Source organism: Lontra canadensis, unplaced genomic scaffold, assembly GCF_010015895.1.
Source record: "Lontra canadensis isolate GAN:19392208 unplaced genomic scaffold, GSC_riverotter_1.0 scaffold19, whole genome shotgun sequence".
Classification (NCBI taxonomy): Eukaryota; Metazoa; Chordata; class Mammalia; order Carnivora; family Mustelidae; genus Lontra; species Lontra canadensis.
In genome coordinates, this window is record NW_022631013.1 from 24,672,258 (window position 1) to 24,692,015 (window position 19,758).

The 19,758-nt window shown below is 40.7% G+C and overlaps 1 protein-coding gene and 1 non-coding gene across 3 annotated transcripts in view; both read right to left on the bottom strand.

Annotated features, from left to right (window-relative positions):
* Nucleotides 1–1,751: 1,751 nt before the first annotated feature.
* SVEP1 (sushi, von Willebrand factor type A, EGF and pentraxin domain containing 1) overlaps nt 1,752–19,758 on the bottom strand; it is a 179,184-nt gene continuing 161,177 nt past the window's right edge. For both annotated transcript variants that reach the window (XM_032860832.1, XM_032860831.1), the window contains 6 exons: nt 18,736–18,912; nt 15,075–15,245; nt 13,476–13,571; nt 11,598–11,693; nt 6,892–6,985; nt 1,752–2,139 (listed from right to left, as the gene is read on the bottom strand). In XM_032860832.1, coding sequence (XP_032716723.1) covers nt 2,118–2,139; nt 6,892–6,985; nt 11,598–11,693; nt 13,476–13,571; nt 15,075–15,245; nt 18,736–18,912 — 656 coding nt within the window. In that variant the 3' untranslated portion in view covers nt 1,752–2,117. The remainder of the gene's footprint in view (nt 2,140–6,891; nt 6,986–11,597; nt 11,694–13,475; nt 13,572–15,074; nt 15,246–18,735; nt 18,913–19,758) is intronic.
* LOC116869596 lies at nt 6,578–6,684 on the bottom strand. Its single transcript, XR_004383067.1, has one exon. It is a non-coding gene; the product is annotated as a U6 spliceosomal RNA (small nuclear RNA).

The following is a 19,758-nucleotide window of genomic DNA, read 5'->3' on the forward strand; positions in this document are numbered from 1 at the left end:
TTTATATAATATATACACGCACATACATAAAGATATATGTATGTATATACTAATATTGTGAATAGGATCTTTTTTTACTATATTTTCTATTTTTAAATGACATTTAGGAAAGCTCTTTTTGTATGTTTACCTGTAACTAGTTTATGGGACTTGGTGTTTTTAATGAATTTTCATGCCTTTGGCTTTTCATTTTATAAGTTATATCACCATTCCTTCTGCCAAAATAAAAACTGTGACTCTTAATTTTCTCATGCTTATACCTTTCATTTATTTGATAAATTTATATATTACTGCTTTGGCTGGAACTCACAGAATAATGTTCAAGATCAATGGGGATAGCATTTTTGTTTCATTTCTGATTTTAAAGGGAAACATTTAATACTTCACTATAGAACTGGTTATTGTTGGTTTGAAACAGATTATGCTTTAGTATGCTGGAAAACATCCTTACTTCCTTTTTAGAAATTTAAGAATTCACTGTGAATATATGCAGTACTGAAGATTTAAAAAATTACATTCTTCAGCTACTTTTGAGTTTCTACTCTGTGACTCCTATTTCTCGATATGAAATATCATTTGCAAACCTCATTTGCATGATGCTTTATTTCACTGTACTGCCTACAGAACACAAATAATTTAACTTCCTATGAAATAAAGATCTTTTCACCTACTCAAAGTAACCCAATATAAATATCACTTAGCAGGTATACTTTCAGAGCCGAGTTTTGTTTTCAAATGCAGTAGCTTTCCCTAGCTTCTATTTTCTGGTACTATCTTTCTTTTTATTACTTGGCTTTTATTTTATAGTTTAAGGATTATAAACGATGAAGATCAATATAGTTTGGAAGTTGACAGGACATCAATAAGTTAAATAAAAGGTATACCCATAAACTCGTAAAATTGGTCAAGAGGGTGAACGTCAGGAGAAAGAAGTCAACAGCTGAAGAGTGCAGGGCAGGGAAGAGAACCACTAGGACAATCGAGATCTTCTTCATTGTTCCTCCATTTCTTCATAGTGTTACAACGTACCCCATGGTGGATTTGGGAGCATTTCTCCCAGGATGAAGGTGAGCTGATTGTGATTCTCTTGTTTTAAACAAAATCTAGTGTTTGGCTTTATTTTCCAGAAGTCTGGGGAAGTCTTTATCCTGGCAGAAGTACAGTGATTGAGTGAATGGGGATCGAGGGGGAGCTGAGCCCTGCTTTGGACAGCATCAATTCTTTATTGCAAGTGAGACCAGGACAGTTAGGGGAACTTCGCCCATTTGCCTTTTCCTTTCCCCTTCTCTGTCCTTTTTCCTATCTCCCAAAGCAGTGAGCTGTGGGATTATGACCTAGGAGTGGGCTTTCTGTTCATCTTCCAGTTCTTGCATTTCTTATTCCAGCTGTGAGAAGGAAGGGAACCACTTTGCTTTCTGAACCATGACCATACTTGCCCCCTCCATCCACTAAGCTGATTGCCTATAGCTTTCCAAATGCTGGGGAAGGAATCAGCCAGGCTATTCCTCAGCTCCGGCTTCAGCATTCTGTGTGGCAGGTGGTAAGGTCCAACAACTACCTGCTGATTCAATAAAAGGAAACCTTTTTGATTCTGCATACTGTGAAGAAGATGGAACTAGAACAAGGGGTGTTCTGTACTGTGATTTCTCGATACACTGCACGTGATCCTGTATTGGGCCAGCATGGATGAAAGATCATTATCCTCTTCATCATTTCTGGGACATCTCACAAAATGGCACTACCCAACCAAATATTATTTAATAGCAAAATAGATTTTAATTGAAAAATCATTTTAAGTAACCGAAGAGAAACGTGTAGCAGGAACTCCCCCAGCAGACAGCAGAGTATGTACATTTTGTGAGTGGAGCAGCATCTATTTAATATACCTTTATATCGAAAATACGAGCATATTTAAAAATGGAAACATGTAAGAAAGTATGTCACAAAGAATAACAAAATAGAAGACAAAATACAAAGGTAAACCCCAAATAACAAGTTTACAAAACAAAACAAGACCCAGCACCGTGTTGGAATTTCTTTGCATAAGTTCCAGGATGCCCAGGACTACCAGGAAGAGATGATCCTGCTTTTAGGAGAGCTGGTTGGTTGTGCAGTGGTTAAAACCCAGGCCTCCTTTTCCTGGAACAAAAAACAAAGAGATTCAACAGAAGAACTGAAGCGAAGAGGTAAAAAGCTTAGGGGCCGATGAAAACGGGACTGAAAGTCTCAGATGCCACGGGCATCCTCCGTGACATCGTTTGTACGGATGGGGGTCATCCCTTGAAAGAACACGGGCCAACCTTAGGAAAAGATCTGGGAATCAGCAGAACCTGAGTTTTGATCCTGGCTCTGCTGCCAGTCTCCTATCTGGTTATCCTCTTATCTGTAAAACGATGAGTTTGGTCTTCGTGAACCTGAAGGTCCCTTACAGCATTGACACTTTAGGGTTTTTACTTATGCCATTTATTTAAGATCGATTTCCTGAAGATGCCCATAGAGATCAGGGGAAATACACTCTCTTTCTTAAGGACAGAACTAACTGGGAATAATAGCAGGTCCGTCTTAGTCATCAGCAGAGAAGGTTATAGGTTGAGGAATTTAATGGATACCACAGAGCGTTTCTTGGCCTGCTATCACTGATGCCTGGAAATGGCTCCATCTGTGAACAAGCTTTACTGAGCATTTGTGTGTGTGTGTGTGTGTGTGTGTGTGCGCGCCTGGAATAAGTACGAGGGAGACAATCTTCAAGGCACTCAATCTTGCTGGAGAGAAGGAATTTAAAAAAAAAAAGTGTTTGGAAACATTTACTGTTTTGATTTCTCAGAAAAGCTTTCTCCTCTTCCCAATTCGGGAATCCTACTACATGTTTCTTTCTTCTTCTGGGAATTGTCAGCCTCCTCTCCCCTTTACCCAAGAGTAAAGTGAAGATTTTGACAAAATGACTCTTTCCGTTAGTACAACATAACTCAACTTAGGACTATGGTTCACCGATCCGTGGTGGGCCCATGACTGGATCTGAGTAGTCAGTTCTTCTTCTGGATTTTTAAACTGGGTCAGCATACATTTCTGTGGCTGATGTAGCATGACATGTAAAATGCGGAAGCTCTAAGCAGTTCTGTCCTTCCACTTGAACTGAACAACAGAGAAAACCACACTACAGAGGATGGAGTGGGCACTGGAGAGAGGAGGGGAGACCAGAGGTAGAGAGGCTGTACGTGGCTTTCCAGTCCTCAGTCTGGTCTACTAATGCTTAGCTGCCTCATGTCTTTGGGTTCTATGAAGGTCCTTCTCTTGTGACAACATATTCCTTTCTTTAATTAAGCTAGTTAGAGTTGTGGTAAGAGAGTCCTAACTAGTAGTTTCTCCTAGAATAATCCATCACAGTACAAGGAGGCAGGAGCTGGCCCAATCATCTGGGTTGAAGATAACCTTTCCTTGAATGTGGGATATGCCTTGTAGTTTATTTTGCTGATTGCTGAATATATACATTCAGATTCCTTTATTAAACTTTTGCATAAGAATATCTAGATTTTTTTCTTTATTAATATATTTTCACAAAAGCTAATAATTATTCTTCCCCTAGTTGAGAAAGATCTCTTATGGGAGTATTTTGATATTAGGGAATCACACAAACAACTCTGGGTATCCTTTTCTTATCTAAAAGATGAAAGAGTTGAAATACAAAGTCTAAAATTATAAGGATGTTATATTTCCTGTTCCTTTTTTAGTCATTTCCACTCTTATTCCTTTAATCTTTTTTTTTCTCTCTCTCTCTTCTTTTCTTTTTTCCCCAGAAATCCATTCCAGTTTGATTTTCATTCTCTTAAATTCTTTCAACTCTGCTTTCACATAAAACTATTATTTTTATCTTGGAAGCTTCTACATATACAATCCAAATTCGCTCTTTGGGGTTTAATTTATGTTTTCTCTCTGCAAAGATGGCATATACATGGGATGATGTGAAGAAATTCATCTTCAAGGCACTTGGCACCAAGACTGATTTTTTAAAAATGAAATTTGTACTTAAATTTTTGCCTTTGCAAGTTTCTAATCATGATGAAATAAAAGGAAATGGAAAAATTAAAGTTGTTTTCAGTTAACTGAATTTCCTGCTTTTTAAGGTGAATATGAAAATATCCATTTGTTTTTAATGATTACTATAAAATGGAAGTAAATAGACATAATATAATTTTAAGTGATGTAATACAATAATATATACTGAAGTCTTAAAATAGAGCTGGTAATATTCCACCATTTCAATGTTTGTGAAGACAGTGCTACAGTATTGAAAATACTTTATCCACTGCATGGTGCAGTGTGTCTGACAATTCCTGAAATTTAAAAAAGCTTAAATCTTGAGAGAGAAGAAAAAAGCTAGAGGTGTCATGTTCTCTGATTTCAAATTATATCAAAAGCTATGGTAATCAAAACAGTATGGTGTTGCCATAAAAACAGACACATAGATCAATGAAACAGAATAAAGAGCTCAGGAAAATCCTATGCATAGATGGTCAATTAATTTATGACAAAAGAGCCAAGAATATACACTGAGGAAAGTATAATCTCTTCAACAAATGGTGTTGGGAAAACTGGACAGACACATGAAAAAGGATGAAACTGGACCACTTTTTTTTTTTAAGATTTTATTTATTTATTTGACAGAAAGAGAGAGCACAAGCAGGGGGAGCGGCAGGCAGAGTGAGAGGGAGCACTCCCACTGAGCAGGGAGTCTGATGTGGGGCTCGATCCCAGGACTTTGGGGAACATGACCTGAGCAGACGAAAGCAGACGCTTAACTGACTGAGCCACCCAGGTGTCCCCCACATTCTTAATCATACATAAAAATTAACCCAAAATGGATTAAAGACTTAAATATAAGAGTTGAAACCATAAGACTCCTAGAAGAAAACATAGGTGGCAAGCTCCTTAACATTGGTCTTGGTGATGAATTTTTTGGACTTGACAGCAAAAGCAAAGGCAACAAAAGCAAAAATCAACAAGTGGGTCTACATCAAACTAAAAGCTTCTGCACAGCAAAGGAAACCAACAACAAGATGAAAAGGCAGCCTACTGAATGGGATCATAGATCTGATAGGGGATTACTATCCAAAATACAGAAAGAGTTTATACAACCCAATAGCAAAAACCAACAAAAACAAACAAAACCCAAAAACCAAAAACCCAAGACCAAACCAAAAAACAACCCAAGCAATTAGATTAAAAAACAGGCAGAGGATTTGAATAGACATTCTTCCAAAGATGACATCCAGATGGCCAACAGACATCCTCAGGCATCAGGGAGATAGAAATCAAAACCACACTGAGGTATCACCTCACACCTGTTGGGATGGCTATTATCGAAAAGATAAGAAATAACAAATTTCGGCAAGAATGTGGAGAAAAGAAAACATTAATGCACTGTTGGTGGGAATGGAAATCAGTACTGCCACTATGCAAAACAGTACAGAGGTTCCTCAAAAAACAAAAAAATTAAAAATAGAACTGCCATACAGCCCAGGAGTTCTTCTACGTCTGTGTATTTCTCTGAAGAAAATGAAAATACTAATTTGAAAAGATATCTGTACCACCATGTTCACTGCAACATTATTTACAATAGCCAAGATGTGAAAACAACCTAAGGGTCCACTGATGGATGAACAGATCAGGAAAATGTGACACACACACACACACACACACACACACGCACAGAAATATTATTCAGCCATTAAAACAAATGTAATCTTGCTATTTACAACGTGGATGGCCCCGACGGCATTATGCTAAGGGAAATAAGTTGGACAGAGAAAGACAAATACTATATGGTCTTACTCAAAATAACCAGCCAACCAAAAAAACCCCCTCATAGGTACAGAGAACAGACTGGTGGTTGCCAGAAGCAGGGAGTGCGGGTGGGAGAAATGTGAAAAAGGAGTCAAAAGGTACAAAGTTCCAGTTATAAAATAACGAAGTCACAGGGATGTCACGTATAGCATGGTGACTACAGTTAACAACACTGAATTGCATATTTGAAAGCTGCTAAGAGAGTAAATCTTATAAGTTCTTATCAGGAGAAAAACATTTTGTAAATGTGTGGTGATGGAGGCTAATTAGATCTATTGTAATAATCATTTTGCAATCTATATATATATATCAAATCATTATGCTGTATACCTGAAACTAATATACTGGATGTCAAATATACTTCAGTAAAAAATAGTTTAAATTATATTTAATCATTTTCCCTTAGAGTTATTTTTGTGATAATCTTTTCTCAACTATGATATTTATCTGGTTAGAAATGAGAAACCAACTGACAGACATATTTTTACATAAATTTTTTTAGTCAATTAAACACTGCACATACATACACTAGAAATATGAGACAAGATTTTTGACTTTAAAAACAAACATTTCTTATCAATTTCCATACCATTTTCTACTGTAATCAGGAATGCAAGTGAACATCAATACAATGTATTGAGTTTATTATTTATTTTACATCCTTACATATGAATGATGCAATCTTCTGTTCAAGAGGGCAGTTAATTTATTTGTTTAATTAAACCTTTCTTTGTGGAAAAATATGGAATGTTTCATGAATTTGCATGTCATCCTTTTAAAGGAGCCATGCTAACCTTCTCTGCATTGTTCAAATTTTAGTTTACATACTGCCAAAGTGAGCAAAGGATTATTTATTTTTGAGATATTGTTTTCTTAACTAATACTTCTTTGTGTTGGCTCTGGTTCACATTTCGAGAGTATCTGAAGATGGACATTTTTGGATGTAAAAGGATTCTTAAACCAGAGTTACCTTCTGGCTCTTGGGACAAACGTCCCTTGAGTTTTGACCTCTTTGTGTTGTAGATAAATATTCATTTTTAATTAACTTACCTGGAGCAGTCATGTCCTGTCCAAGCTGAGAGACAATGACACCGGTTTGGTCTTACACATTTTCCACCATTTAAGCAGGGAGACTGGCAAACAGCTGGGATGAAAAGTTCATGCATTTATTTAATTAATACTTAGCAAGTTGGAAAATGTTCGGCAAACATACACAGAGTAAGATCTCACTGTGCTTTCTGCTCTAGCCACTGCTGCACCCCACCGGCTATCTGCATTATACATTTCTGCCACTTTGTTTGACCGCATGTCATTACGGGACACCACCCTTTCCCTTTTTCCCTCCACGCCAGTCCATTCCCATATTTAAGCTCCAGGCTAAGTCCTACACCTGTGTATTGAAACCTTTGCTGATAACATTAAGTCCAATGATTTTTCTCATTTATTCTTTACGTGACCAATCTGACACATACGGTTTTGAACTGCAAATATTTCAGATGCTCAATTAGACTATCTCACTTTCGAGAACTAGCAGTGAATTCTATGACTGATTGAGTCATTATATCAGACACCAACTCTTTTTTTTTTAAGATTTTATTTATTTATTTTTTAAAGATTTCATTTATTTATTTGTCAGAGAGAGAGAGTGCACAAGCAGAGGCAGAGGGAGAAGCAGGCTCCCTGCCAAGCAAAGAACCCGATGTGGGACTCAATCTCAGGATGCTGGGATCATGACCCGAGCGAAAGGCAGCCGCTTAACCCACTGAGCCATCCAGGCGTCCCCAGACAGCAATTCTTAAGATAAGCAATCAGACATATAGATTATCTAAAATAACAAAAAGCAAAACAAATAAAAATAGGAGATGATTCAGAAGTTCTTTATATTTGCTAGCAAACACATTTCATGGCTTTTACCATCTTTAACTGGAATTATAGAACCTGGGATAGAATTAAAAGTTAGCCACAGATAAAGCCCCAAGTGAACACCCAAAGGTTTATTATCTAGGCATCTTTCCCACAAATGCATGGTGTCATAACCACACTCTTCAACTGCATGTACCTACCTGTTAAAAAACTTGCGGATACTAAAAGCCAATGAAGACCTAACACCCACAAGTTTAACATAGCAAAGAAAAAGAAGAACTTCCTTGAGGAAGAAAATAAAATTTCTGTTGAAAGAAGGCTGGAAATCAGAAACGTTTCAGCCTCATTATTGCATGGAAAAGTAGGTTTCCCAGATGAAAAACTCATCTTCGGTGAGATAGAAGTAAATGTCATTTCTTTAATAGTTCATCCAGCCTGACAAGCAAGCACTGGGCAGGAAAAAAAACCAACCCTGTCCTCACCCTTGGGGAGCTCCCGTGGGGAGGTAAAGAGTGGGAGTGGGCCAACAGATGCATGTATCTGCCACACAATAAAGAGGGAATTATGAAACAAAGCCCAGGATTAAAAATAGCAAAAATAAAACCCAATCATTAAAAACCAACTCTCTACAGATTCTGCTCATTAATAAAAAAATCGCTCCTTTTCCTTCCCTTTTTTAAAAAGACTTATTTACTCATTTTAGAGAGAGAGGATGCATGAGTCGGGGGAGGGGCAGAGGGCAAGGGAGAGAGACTCTCAAGCACTCTCCATGTTGAGTGCAGAGCCTGATGTGGGGCTCGATCGTACAACCCTGACATCATGACCTGAGCTGAAATCAAGAGTCCGATGCTCAACTGACTGAGTCATCCAGGTGCCCCACTCCTTTCAGTAGCATGATGATTTAGTGGTTTCCGACTGTACTAACAAATTCATTTCACTTACTTGCCTAACAGCTTAAAACCTCCTCTTCCCTATAACAGGCATGCCCCCAATGTTCCATTTTGGGCTACCTTTTCATGCCATGTGATTTCTGTATGCTCTTATGTTTTTCTCCATGAATGTTTCCCAGTGATGACTTATATATTGCTATCTTCAATCTAGATGTATCTTCTGGGAACCCAAACCATCATTCGACTGCCTATCAGACCTCTCCCTTGTATGTTTCACAGGGTCCTCGAACTCAGCACGTACAAACGTAACTCCTCATCCGTACCTTCAAATATACTCCTCTTGGGTTCTCTATCTCAGTAAATGGCAGCACCTTCCCCTCAGGGGCCCAAAACATGTATCGATCTCGATTCATCTCAGACTTTGACTCCCTTAATACATCTATAGCCAAGTAGCAAGTCACCTCCTCAACTTCTCTCAACCCACCCCCCTTCTCAGTTAACATTTTTCCAGACTTCATTACATCTTGCCAATTCTGTTTTGTTAACTTCCTAAATGGACTCCCAATTGTAAATCTTGCTTTCTGCCATTTTCCATACTGCCGCCACAATCACTTTCTAAAAGAAAATCTCAACATGTGATTTTCTTGCTTAAAATCCTTCCATGGCTTCTGTTGCTCACAGGACATAATCCAGAACCTTGAACCTGGCACACAGTGCGTGTCCTTCTCTGGCTCTGCCCATCCTGATGGCTTCATTTCCAGTCACACCCCTACATTCCCTTTATGGCTTCAGTTCTCCTATGCAGAACACACCTGTGTTATGCTTCCGTGCCCTTGAGTAGAATGATCTTCCCCTGGTGGCTACTTTTGCTCTTCTGATTCTATGCTTATGAAGACTTCGGAATGTCTCCACTTGGCTAATGTACCTACCCTCACTGTTGTCATGACCCCTTTCAGAGAATTTGGCTAGCCTCTAGTTATCTGCTTATAGGCCATTCTGGTTTTCTAGATTAAATTCTGGAGAGCAGGAGCTCCCGTATCATACGCAGCAGTATGCTTAGTATATAGGATGTGTGAGCGGGATGTGTGCTGAGGCAGCCGCTCAGGAAAGGAGCACTATGTGGCTCAGCGTCATTGGGGAGCTAACGCCAGTTAGGGAGCCAAGGAGCTAAAAGAAATACAAATAGATCAACGGAGCTTTAAACTACATGGTTGTACCTAACTGTGTCATAGCTATAGAAATGGGATGTTAGAAAATAGTTTATTGTGGTATAAAGCAAGTTTGGAGACAAGAGGAAATTTGGGCAGGGCTTGTGAGGTTGGGTAAGGTTTGAAGAGGTAGGGGAAAGAGGGAAACCATGGGATGGTGCTGAGCCATGGGGGGATGAGTAAGCCATGACTGCAGGGGACAGCATGTGCTTGGCTGGATGAATGCTGAGTTTTACCAGGTGTGTGGCAGCTAGTCCAAGCAGAGCCTTGGAAGTCAGAAGAACTTGTGCTTGAAAATTTGGGCTGGATATGGACACGACAGGGAGCCATTTTAGGTTCTGAAATAGGGCAAAAAGGTACACCAAAAGGAGTATGTCATGATGTTTAGCTTAGAAATGGAGAGACAGGAAGATCTGATGGTGATTCCAAGGAAAAGATCTTTTATGAGCTGGTGACGGTGGGGACAGAGTAGGATGGGGGAGGTACTGTGCAGAGAGAAACAGAAAGGTGCTGATACTGGGAATCTCAGAGGACAGAGTGGGAGAATCAAGGGTGCCTCCCCGTGGAAGAGCAAGGCCACCCCCTGGAAGAGCAGGGCCACCGCCTGCAAAGTAAGATGGCTGGGCCATGGCCAGAAGCGTTTGCAAGTGACTTCAATTCGGGAAATGCAGATAAAACCTCCAAGTGGGTCTGTTACAAACAAACACTCTATTAATTGCTTTTAAAGTTTCAAATAAGGGCTTTGCATTTAACCTCCAGTAGATGTTTCTTTTTCTACATTCATGAATGGCTGTTCCGGGGGTATGGGGACGACACATCTGATCTTGCCTGTGACAGTATGTGGTACTCCCATTTCCTTAGTTCACTTGTCAATTATATCCCTTTCACTCTCAGAAATGTCCTAGTTTGAAAGCTAAATTATATGGGCCCCTGGAGCTTATGACAAGCTCTGGGTGCCAACACGCCTATTCTACTTGATGTCTTACCCCATCAGAGAGATGGTATAATATTGTTTACAAGAAAAACAGTGAAGTGCTAGAATGAATACCAAAAAATACAGCGAGTTGTCTTCTTTTAATAGTTACCTAAAAATATCAGACTTTAAGAAGGTCCAAACCTGTCATTTTAGACTGATTTGTTTCTTCCACATGAGAAGCCTATCACACGCAGGCGCTATTTTAGGTACTGGCATGTAATGACCACAAAGGGACACCCCGTCCCCAAGCACTGTGTCATCTAGTGGGGGCAAGGACAGATGGGTAACCCAACAGTTAAGACCTCAAAGTACAGAGGAGTAGAGGCCATATTTGAGATAGGTAAGGGTGGTTAAGGGGACATGTCTGTCCCCAATTAACCAACAAATTGTTACTGCTGTCTATAAAGGAACCATCTCTTTGATTTAACTTAAATGGTAATGATTCAGAGCCTTGTTCTTACTAAATAGTTACCATGAAGTTAGTAATTTAGTTTCATAGAGATTAAAATAAATATTCTTCTGAACCTCCCCATGTTTTCTCGACATTCTGCAAAGTAGAGCAGATGACACAAAGAAGGATGACAACTGAGCTGACTGAGATTCCCGTCTTTGGTTCTCGACCCTGACAGGTGCCTCTGAAGCAGTCACAGAGCTCAGCATTGAGACCGTCATCTAAGAGACCATCTTGAGGGATTCCTGAGTGACTTTGGCATCATTTTGTTTCCCTGCCACCTCTGATTCTGAGTCACGCTCACCACTGTCCTCTAGGGCCTCACGGAGCCAAGTCAACAAGAAAACAAATGGCGAGAGAAGGCCTACCTGTATGACAGCGGGTCCCTGTCCAGCCAGATGGGCAGTCACACTGATAAGGGGCCACACAGCGCCCACCATTCAAACAGGGGAGAATGCATATTGCTGGAAAGGAGACCAAAACAAATTTAATCAAAATACACACTCAGACATGTTCAAATGTTCAAAAAACATTTTCCAGCAGGAGGAAAACCTTGAATGACCCACCAGATATGTCTCCCTGGATGTATTCTGTTTAGTAATCAGTAAACATAATCAGGAAAGTAAGGGTGGACCTTTAGCCTTACGAAATGACTCTAGCGCCAAATGTACTTTCAGAGAGGATATACCATAAATGATGTCTACTAAGTGCTTTGCTTTCTCTTCACAGAATAAGCAGAATGTTCTCCACTTATTATCATTTCAAATTTCCTTTTCAAATTACGTGAAGTGCTCAAGAGGGTTTGACTGTCTCGAGGCTCTCTCACTGCTCGAATTAAAAGTCTGAATGGGGTCCGAGGGGCTATCCTGTAGGCCGGTTTTGGCAACACATCAGCAGTGATGGGACAACTCACCCTTTATTTCCTAGGATCAGAGGACTGAATCAGGCCTTCTTTACACCCTCCAATCCTTCTTCCTAGAAAATACTGAGCTCTTTAAAGAGGAACAATCTGTTTAAAAGGAGTGGGATAGTCTCTCGGCTTGCTGCGCGAAGAACAATCCATGCACCAGCATGACCTAGGAGTTGGCTGGAAATGCGGAATCTTAGGTCCCAAACCAGAACTCTGAATCGGAATCTGCATTTAACATCTCGCAGGTGGTCTGTATACACATTAAAGCTCGGGAAGCCCTGGTCTAATGAAGGAGGGTGGCCACATGCTCAGCAAGCGTGGCTAGACGCCTAGGGGAAATGTTTCCCTGGTCTTTGGACTCCTAGCATTATAGCAGGTCAAGTTTGGAAGCCCAAAATGGGAAGGAATGGTTGGGGAGAAGAGGGAGGAAAAACATAATTTCTCTTCTTTCTTAATCACTGTGAGAATACTTGCTTTGGTGAGTTGTTAGCAGCCAAATTTATTTCCATTGTGTATTTTCCTTTCCAGATTAGTTGCAAGAATTACACTTAAAACAGCTTTAGAATCTCTTATACCATGTCTGGCCTTCAAGAAAACGGATACAGACCAATGACCATCACCCAAATGACTCTTAATGTGATTTGCAGACACCACTCCCAATGTAATATGAAATCATTTTATCCTTATATATATATTTTAAGATACCGAAACAACGTGTAGATTAGACATTAAAAAACAGTTTAAAACCACTTATTTCCATTCTCCTGAATGTTCAAATTCAAACATATTTTCATAAGGATCAAAATTCTATCAATTTATTAAGCATTGTCTAGATACTAGAGGGCCAACTTCCCCTATTTTCTTAGTTGGGAAGAACCACCCCTAAAAGAGTGAATGGTGGGCTGCAAATACTACATAAAAGTGTAGTATTATGCAATGCTGTCAATTTATCCCAACTACAGCAATGAGAAGCATAGCATATAAATGGACTTGAGATAGAGAAGATAGAGGCCAGGAAACCCTCTATTATAAGGTTCTTCTCAAGAGGTTTCCTGGGAATTTGTGACAGAAGGCATGTGGAGATGGCTCTGGATGGATTGCAGATCACTGTATTTTCAAGGTCACTTATAGTCTAGATCTTTTGCTAATAATAGATGTATTCGGACCAACCCTAGGCCCTCTTGCCTGGCCTGCTGCAGGATTTAAGCAAATGAATTCCTTCTAACAGTAAAGCCAGTTCCTAGTAACTCCCCTGAGTTGGCAGCTTCCAGGCAAATTATCAGGACTCAAAGTAAGGTTTAAGGACATAACATGGAAGGTTTGAGGACAGACTCACGTTCTTCACAGAGGCGCCCCATCCAGCCATCTGGACAGGAGCAAGCATTGGGACGTTGGCAGATCCCTCCATTCTGACATGGGAATCGACAGACAGCTAGAAAAGAAGCAGGATGGATCATAAACCCAGGGAATTATGGAAGGGTATTTGTTGGAAAACAGGATTCCTTACTTACATTTCATAACATTTCCTAGAGTCAAGACTTATGGAAGAGAAAACCGAATCTCAAGATTTAGTCACGGACAAATGTGAGGGCTCTCAGAAAGGGGCATAAATAAGCTTGGGTAGTTCTGAGAATGTGGCTTTCAAAGTTTTAGTAATCTGGGGACTCAGAGCAGAAGGGACAAGGTGGTTTAGACAGAAGCTCATCTCTTTTGGTCTGGACCAGGGGAAAAGCCTCTTCCGGAAGATCTGAGAATGCCCTTCCAAAGGTGCCCTTGATGGTCAACAGCTCTTTGGTGCTGCCACTGTCATTGAGTGTCTTAAGATAAGCACATGGAGGAACAAGCAATCCAGCCAGCAGACACAGCTCTCATTTGACTTCTGATTTGAAGTGGGCTACGCTACGAAGGTGGCACTTCCTCCGCAGCCCTCTCATTCTCTTATACCCCATGTGTTAATGATCTCGTTTATCACTGTTGCTTTCAGACAATTCATCTCCCTTCTCCTGTAATCACCCTTGCCTCTTTTGAGGCTCATGCCATTCATTCATTGATTTCCTCAATTCTCCCAGCCCTGATGGGTCATTAAATACTCTGGCCCTTTCATCCCAGTCCAAATATCACCAGGGCCCATGTGGCCATGTGGACAATGCACTCAACTGTTCGATTTTTCTTTCAGTTCTTGTTCACGAGCATAGCTCTTGACTTTCAGTAAGTATTTGTAGACTGGACCAATCATTATGGTTTGTAAGAAAGAATCCTGTTCTATTAGAAAGATGTAAATTTTAGGACCTATTGGGATGCCCTTGTTATGTACCTCTTTCAATTTTGCAGAATTTTAAGCACAGAACCTTGTTCCCTCGTTTTCCCAAGAAGATTTTAGGGACTGCACACACAAAATTCATCCTTGGGTTGGCAAATTCAATCCAGCAAGTGAAGGGACACCGGTGCTGGTGTGAGCATGGAGCGCTTGTCACCAGCTTGTCACCAGTCCCCAGCATGGCCCAGGAGACCCTGGGGCTGCCCAGTACATCTTGTGTCTTACTCTCGCCATGGGGCAGGCTACCCCATCTCTGGCGGGGCTAGGGGTCTGCCCAGGATGGGAGTGGAATCTGCTCAAATGACCTGACTGTCCAAGAAGTGCCCTCAGGGCTCACACATGACACAGCTCCCCTAGCAGCTGGAGAATACTCTGGAAGAACACTTGGACTGAGACCCATGATCGACTCAGGAAGGGGCCATGTGCTCGGCCGGAGTTCTATATGAAAGCTTTCAAAACTCAAACCCATAAAGTTAAGGAAAATGACATAGATGTCAAGAGAAAATTTAAAGCCAAGGAGAAGTAATAGGTCATGCATTATAGCTGTTGGCCTTATCAGACTTTATTCACATTTCCCTACTGCTTCCCTGAGAAATAGCCATTCAAAGATTCCCTTACCTCTGCAAACAGGAGGCGATGTCCAGGTTCCATTCTCCAGGCAAACACTCCTTAGGGAACCCTCCAGCATGTATCCACTGTAACACGAGTAGGTGATCACGTCCCCATACTGGTAATGTACACCTCGAGCAATTGCATTTTCGACATGAGCTGGCAGACCACAGGATATTTCTACAGGAACACAAAACCACGATGAAGCCTGTACTACTAACATAGCTAGTGGTCAGAAGAGAACACAGTCTCCTCTCCAAGACTGGATTGATTTAAAGAGCAAAGATGAAATATAGAAAGTTGCCTTTTCACCTGTATAATAACTAAGAGGTCCTAGGAACTAAAAGTATAATCTGCTGCTCTCTAGAAAAAATGAGATGTGCAGGATCAAAGGTTTTGTCTTTTGATTCAAAGGCTGAACCTGAGCTGTTTTGTTGTTGTTGTTTTGTTTTGTTTTTTATCAAGCAAGAAGTCTCGAGGAGCCCAAGAATGAGCTTTTGTGGATTGCCAAAGAGGTAGCTTCCAAGAGAACGTTCATGCAGGATGCTGATCAAATCAGAAGGGGAGAAGCATGGGGGTTATTTGAAGTCTATTGTTTTAGAGTAAAGCTCATGAACTGCAGTAGTGCCTATTCCATCAAGACCATGGTATTGGTGGGGCGCCTGGGTGGCTCAGTGGGTTAAGCCTCTGCCTTCAACTCAGGTCATGATCCCAGGGTCCTGGGATAGAGCCCCGCATCGGGCTCTCTGCTCAGCAGGGAGCCTGCTTCCTCCTCTCTCTCTGCCTGCCTCTCTGCCTACTTGTGGTCTCCGTCTGTCAAATAAATAAATAAAATCTTAAAAAAAAAAAAAGACCATGGTATTGGTGCTGAAGATAGCATCCCACAGGCAGTGGGCTCTCAAGACACATTCGAAAAGTGAGTAAATGAGTATTTCTTTAGCCTGTCCAGACTCAGTTTACACACTTTGATGAGGTTTATGACATTCAAGGTTTCAAGGCTTCACATCAGTTTCCTTCTTTTCAAGACTGTAACCCAGTGACTCTCTGCTTTCGAAATGTGAGAGATTGAATGACAATCCTCTTTTAGAAGTGACATGTACTGTATATTTAAATAAAAAGCTTTATAACTAATTTTGCCTCAAGAAGCCTTGAGATAACTAGAGTGAATCTGGGGTGGCTCACCAGACAAGGCCTGGATTGGAGCTGGGATTCCAGTCAGCATCCTGTTCGTGTAAGTCTAACTTTTGGATGACTCTCCGTGAAGTCGAAAAGGTCACTTGGTGGTCATAATACTATGAAGAACTTGTCAGAGGGGATAACCAATGTGTATGATTTTTCTAAATTTTCTTTTCCTTCAAGCTGGTTACAAATGTTAATTCAGTGAGTCAGTTGTAAAATATGTACTAATGCCTTCTGTGGCTCAGAAATTAGAAAGAAACCAATGAAGAAAATGCTGTTCTTTTGTTCAGACAAGGACCAGAATGATGGACAACTTAAAAAGAGCTGGATACTCTCCTACAGGAAAATCAAGGTGAATGTGACTGATTATACTCAGGATTATCAGGGTACAAATCACAGTGAAGGCGGCATTTGAACTGGGCCATAGCGCTGGAGTGGATCAGAGGGAAAGAGCTTCCAGGCTGGGGGAGCAGCAGGTAGAAAGGTCACGGCAAGCTGATGGCTGGTTTCCTGAAGTGACCAAAGCACTGATCTCAGACGACCTATATGTGAATCACCTTGGGTTTTTGCTGAAAATGAAACTTTCAGGAGTTTCTAGTTTTCGAGTCTGGATCTTACCCACCCTCCCCAGGTGATTCCCAAACATGATAAATTTTAATCACTGATTTGTAAAAATAAATATTAGGATGAGAGGAAAAGAGGTAAGTTGTTGCTCATGTCCCTCAGCGAAGAGATTGTCTTATAAGCCAGAGGCTTTCTGTGTAATAAAAAATGCAAAAGAGGGATTGAAGAGAGCCAACAAGGGTAGAAACTGTCTCCTCTCCCAGGCAACCGCCGAGCCTCTCAAGAACACAGAGGAAGAATGAAACACGCCCCACAGCGCATGTCTCTCCTCGCTCTGTGTCCCGGGCTCTGCGTGGTACGTCTCAGGATCAGGGCCCTTGGCCTGCCTTAGTTCAGGCCCCTGGTCAACGCTTATACATACGCAGTTCTTCCCATTTCGCTTGGAGTCGATTTTATAGGGCTAAACGTATAATATATATTTGCTGGAGTAAAAATCGAAATTCTAAGGCTGCAGTGGGCTGCTGATTGGCAATTCAGACACTTGGGCTGTTGGTGTATCTCTTCCTATCAGGAGACACAGCTGGAAGAAATACACCGATTCACTGATTCTTCAAAACAAACCTGTAAGACAGGTGTTATCGGGCCATTAACACACGAGAGCCCGAACGTTCAGAGAAGTTAGGGCACAGGTATAAGTTTCGACTTAGAAAGCTCTGAGGACAGAATTCAAACCCAGGTCTTCTCTGACTCCACAATCCCCGTGGCCTTCACACACACTTTTCTTCTTAACTGGAGGGCAAGAGTTCTGAAGATGGTCATCGCAGGCACAATATATCCTCAGACTACGCGGCCCAGAGTCCTGCATCTGGCTAGGCTCGATGCATGTTTGTTAACTGCTGCAGAGGGAGGAGCTTGGACGACAAGGGAGCCGGAGGGCGGGATGTCGGGCAGGGCAGATGTTTTAAGTTACCACAAGGCAGCAAGTGGTGCCGCCGGATTCTGGGTTCTCTACCAAAACGGTGCTAGCCCAGGGGTTCTCAAACTGTGGTTCCAGGACCAGCATCTGCAGCAACACCTGGGAGCTTGTTTGAAATACAAATTCTCAGGACTCATCCCAGCCTACTGAACCAGACATTCAAAGGAGGAGCCCAGAAACCTATTTTAAACAAGTCTTCCAGGTAGTTCAAGTTAGAGAACCACTGTGGAATAATTTTTGTATGGCAAAGCATTCATAGCCTGTTAAAGGATAGTTTGGGGACTCTCGGAATATGGGAAGAATATGTATTTTGTTTTTTTAAAGTAATCTCTACATTCACCCTGGGGCTCGAGATCATGACTCCGAGATCAAGAGCGGCAAGCTCTACTGACTGAGCCAGCCAGGTGCCCTGGAAGATAAATACATTTTAGCTTTAATATTTTGCTCGTTCCTAGAAGAACACATTTTGAAGATCTGTTCAGCGAATCCTGGCTAAGTAGGTTTTAGCCTACTTCTGGAAAGTTTTCTTTTTATGTTTGGAATTCAAAGATCTTTTTAAAAAGTTTATTTATTTATTTATTATTTTTAAAAAAGATTTTATTTATTTGACAGAGAGATAGCACAAGTAGGCAGAGCAGCAGGCAGAGGGAGAAGGAGAGGGAGAAGCAAGCTCTCCACCGAGCAGGCAACCGGATGCGGGACTCGATCCCACGACTCTGGGATCGTGACCTGAGCTGAAGGCAGCCACTTAACCGACTGAGCCATCTAGGTGCCCCATAAAGATTTTTTTCTTTTTTTAAATTTTAAAAATTGTCAACACAGAAGCTGATAACCATAAGACAGAGATCTCAATATCTACATTTAAGTTACTTGATTGAAAATATCTCACAAGGATGAGAAAACGTTCTGCACTAATGAAAGGAACTGGAATCCACCTGTCCATTTACTTACTTTCACATTTGGCACTTGTCAGCGTCCATGTCTCATCAGGGTTACAGGTAATGATGCCTTGGCCTTGAAGCAGGAAGCCTTCCCTACACTTGATGGACACGTTCTGATCAACATAAAACTCCTTTTCAGAAAGCACAGCATTCTCAGGAATCACAAAAGGAACAGGGCATGGATTTGCTGTTAAACAGAACAAAAAAATGCTTACTGATATTCTCCTTCTCTTAATCTCTTTCTTTAAAGGCAGAGTATGACGAGCCCTTTAGAGTTGGGTTCTCAGTGAGGATCATACGAGGCTTAAAAATACAGAACTTCAAACATTTAAAAAAATGTGTTTTGCAACTGCATGAAATTATTTTTAAGGATAAGATCAGATCAGATCTGTAAACCTCAAGTTATTCAACCACTAACACCTTGTCCTAAAATTCTAAGATGGCAAATTAAATAGTTGTTTGAAATTATGGCTGAACACTGGGGAAAGAAGAGGTGTGCTAGGAATCAGGGAGTGCATTAAACACTGCCTTGGTTTTGGAAGAATATTAAGAATGCAGATTAAATGCTTCTCTTTGTCACTTTACTTTCTTTTACTGAACATCCTTCAGAAGGATGCCCCAGAGAAGCGTCAGACTTTTCTAAGTGAGCTGAATTAAACTTCAGACTCACACTACTTAAACAGGATAGTATAACTTAATTGTAGAGTTTGCTAGGCTTATTCATAAAAATGGGTTCATTTTGTACATCTGAAGCAAAAACAAAAAATGATTACAGCACCAGGATTTCTTAGTGCAAGTGTGTGGCACACATCAACATATTTCAGCAGTTTTCGTTTTTTTTTTTTTTTATTTTCAAAGAAGTCTGTGTGAGTGAAGCAGGGATCAGCTGAATCCTAAAGACTCATTTAGTGCATTTTAATACTTTAAACATAACCAGCGCTCTGTCAAATTAGATCTTGCATGTGAATATTGTTTTTATTCTAATGTTTATAACTAATTATCTTCATTCACTATATTTATACATATTTTATTG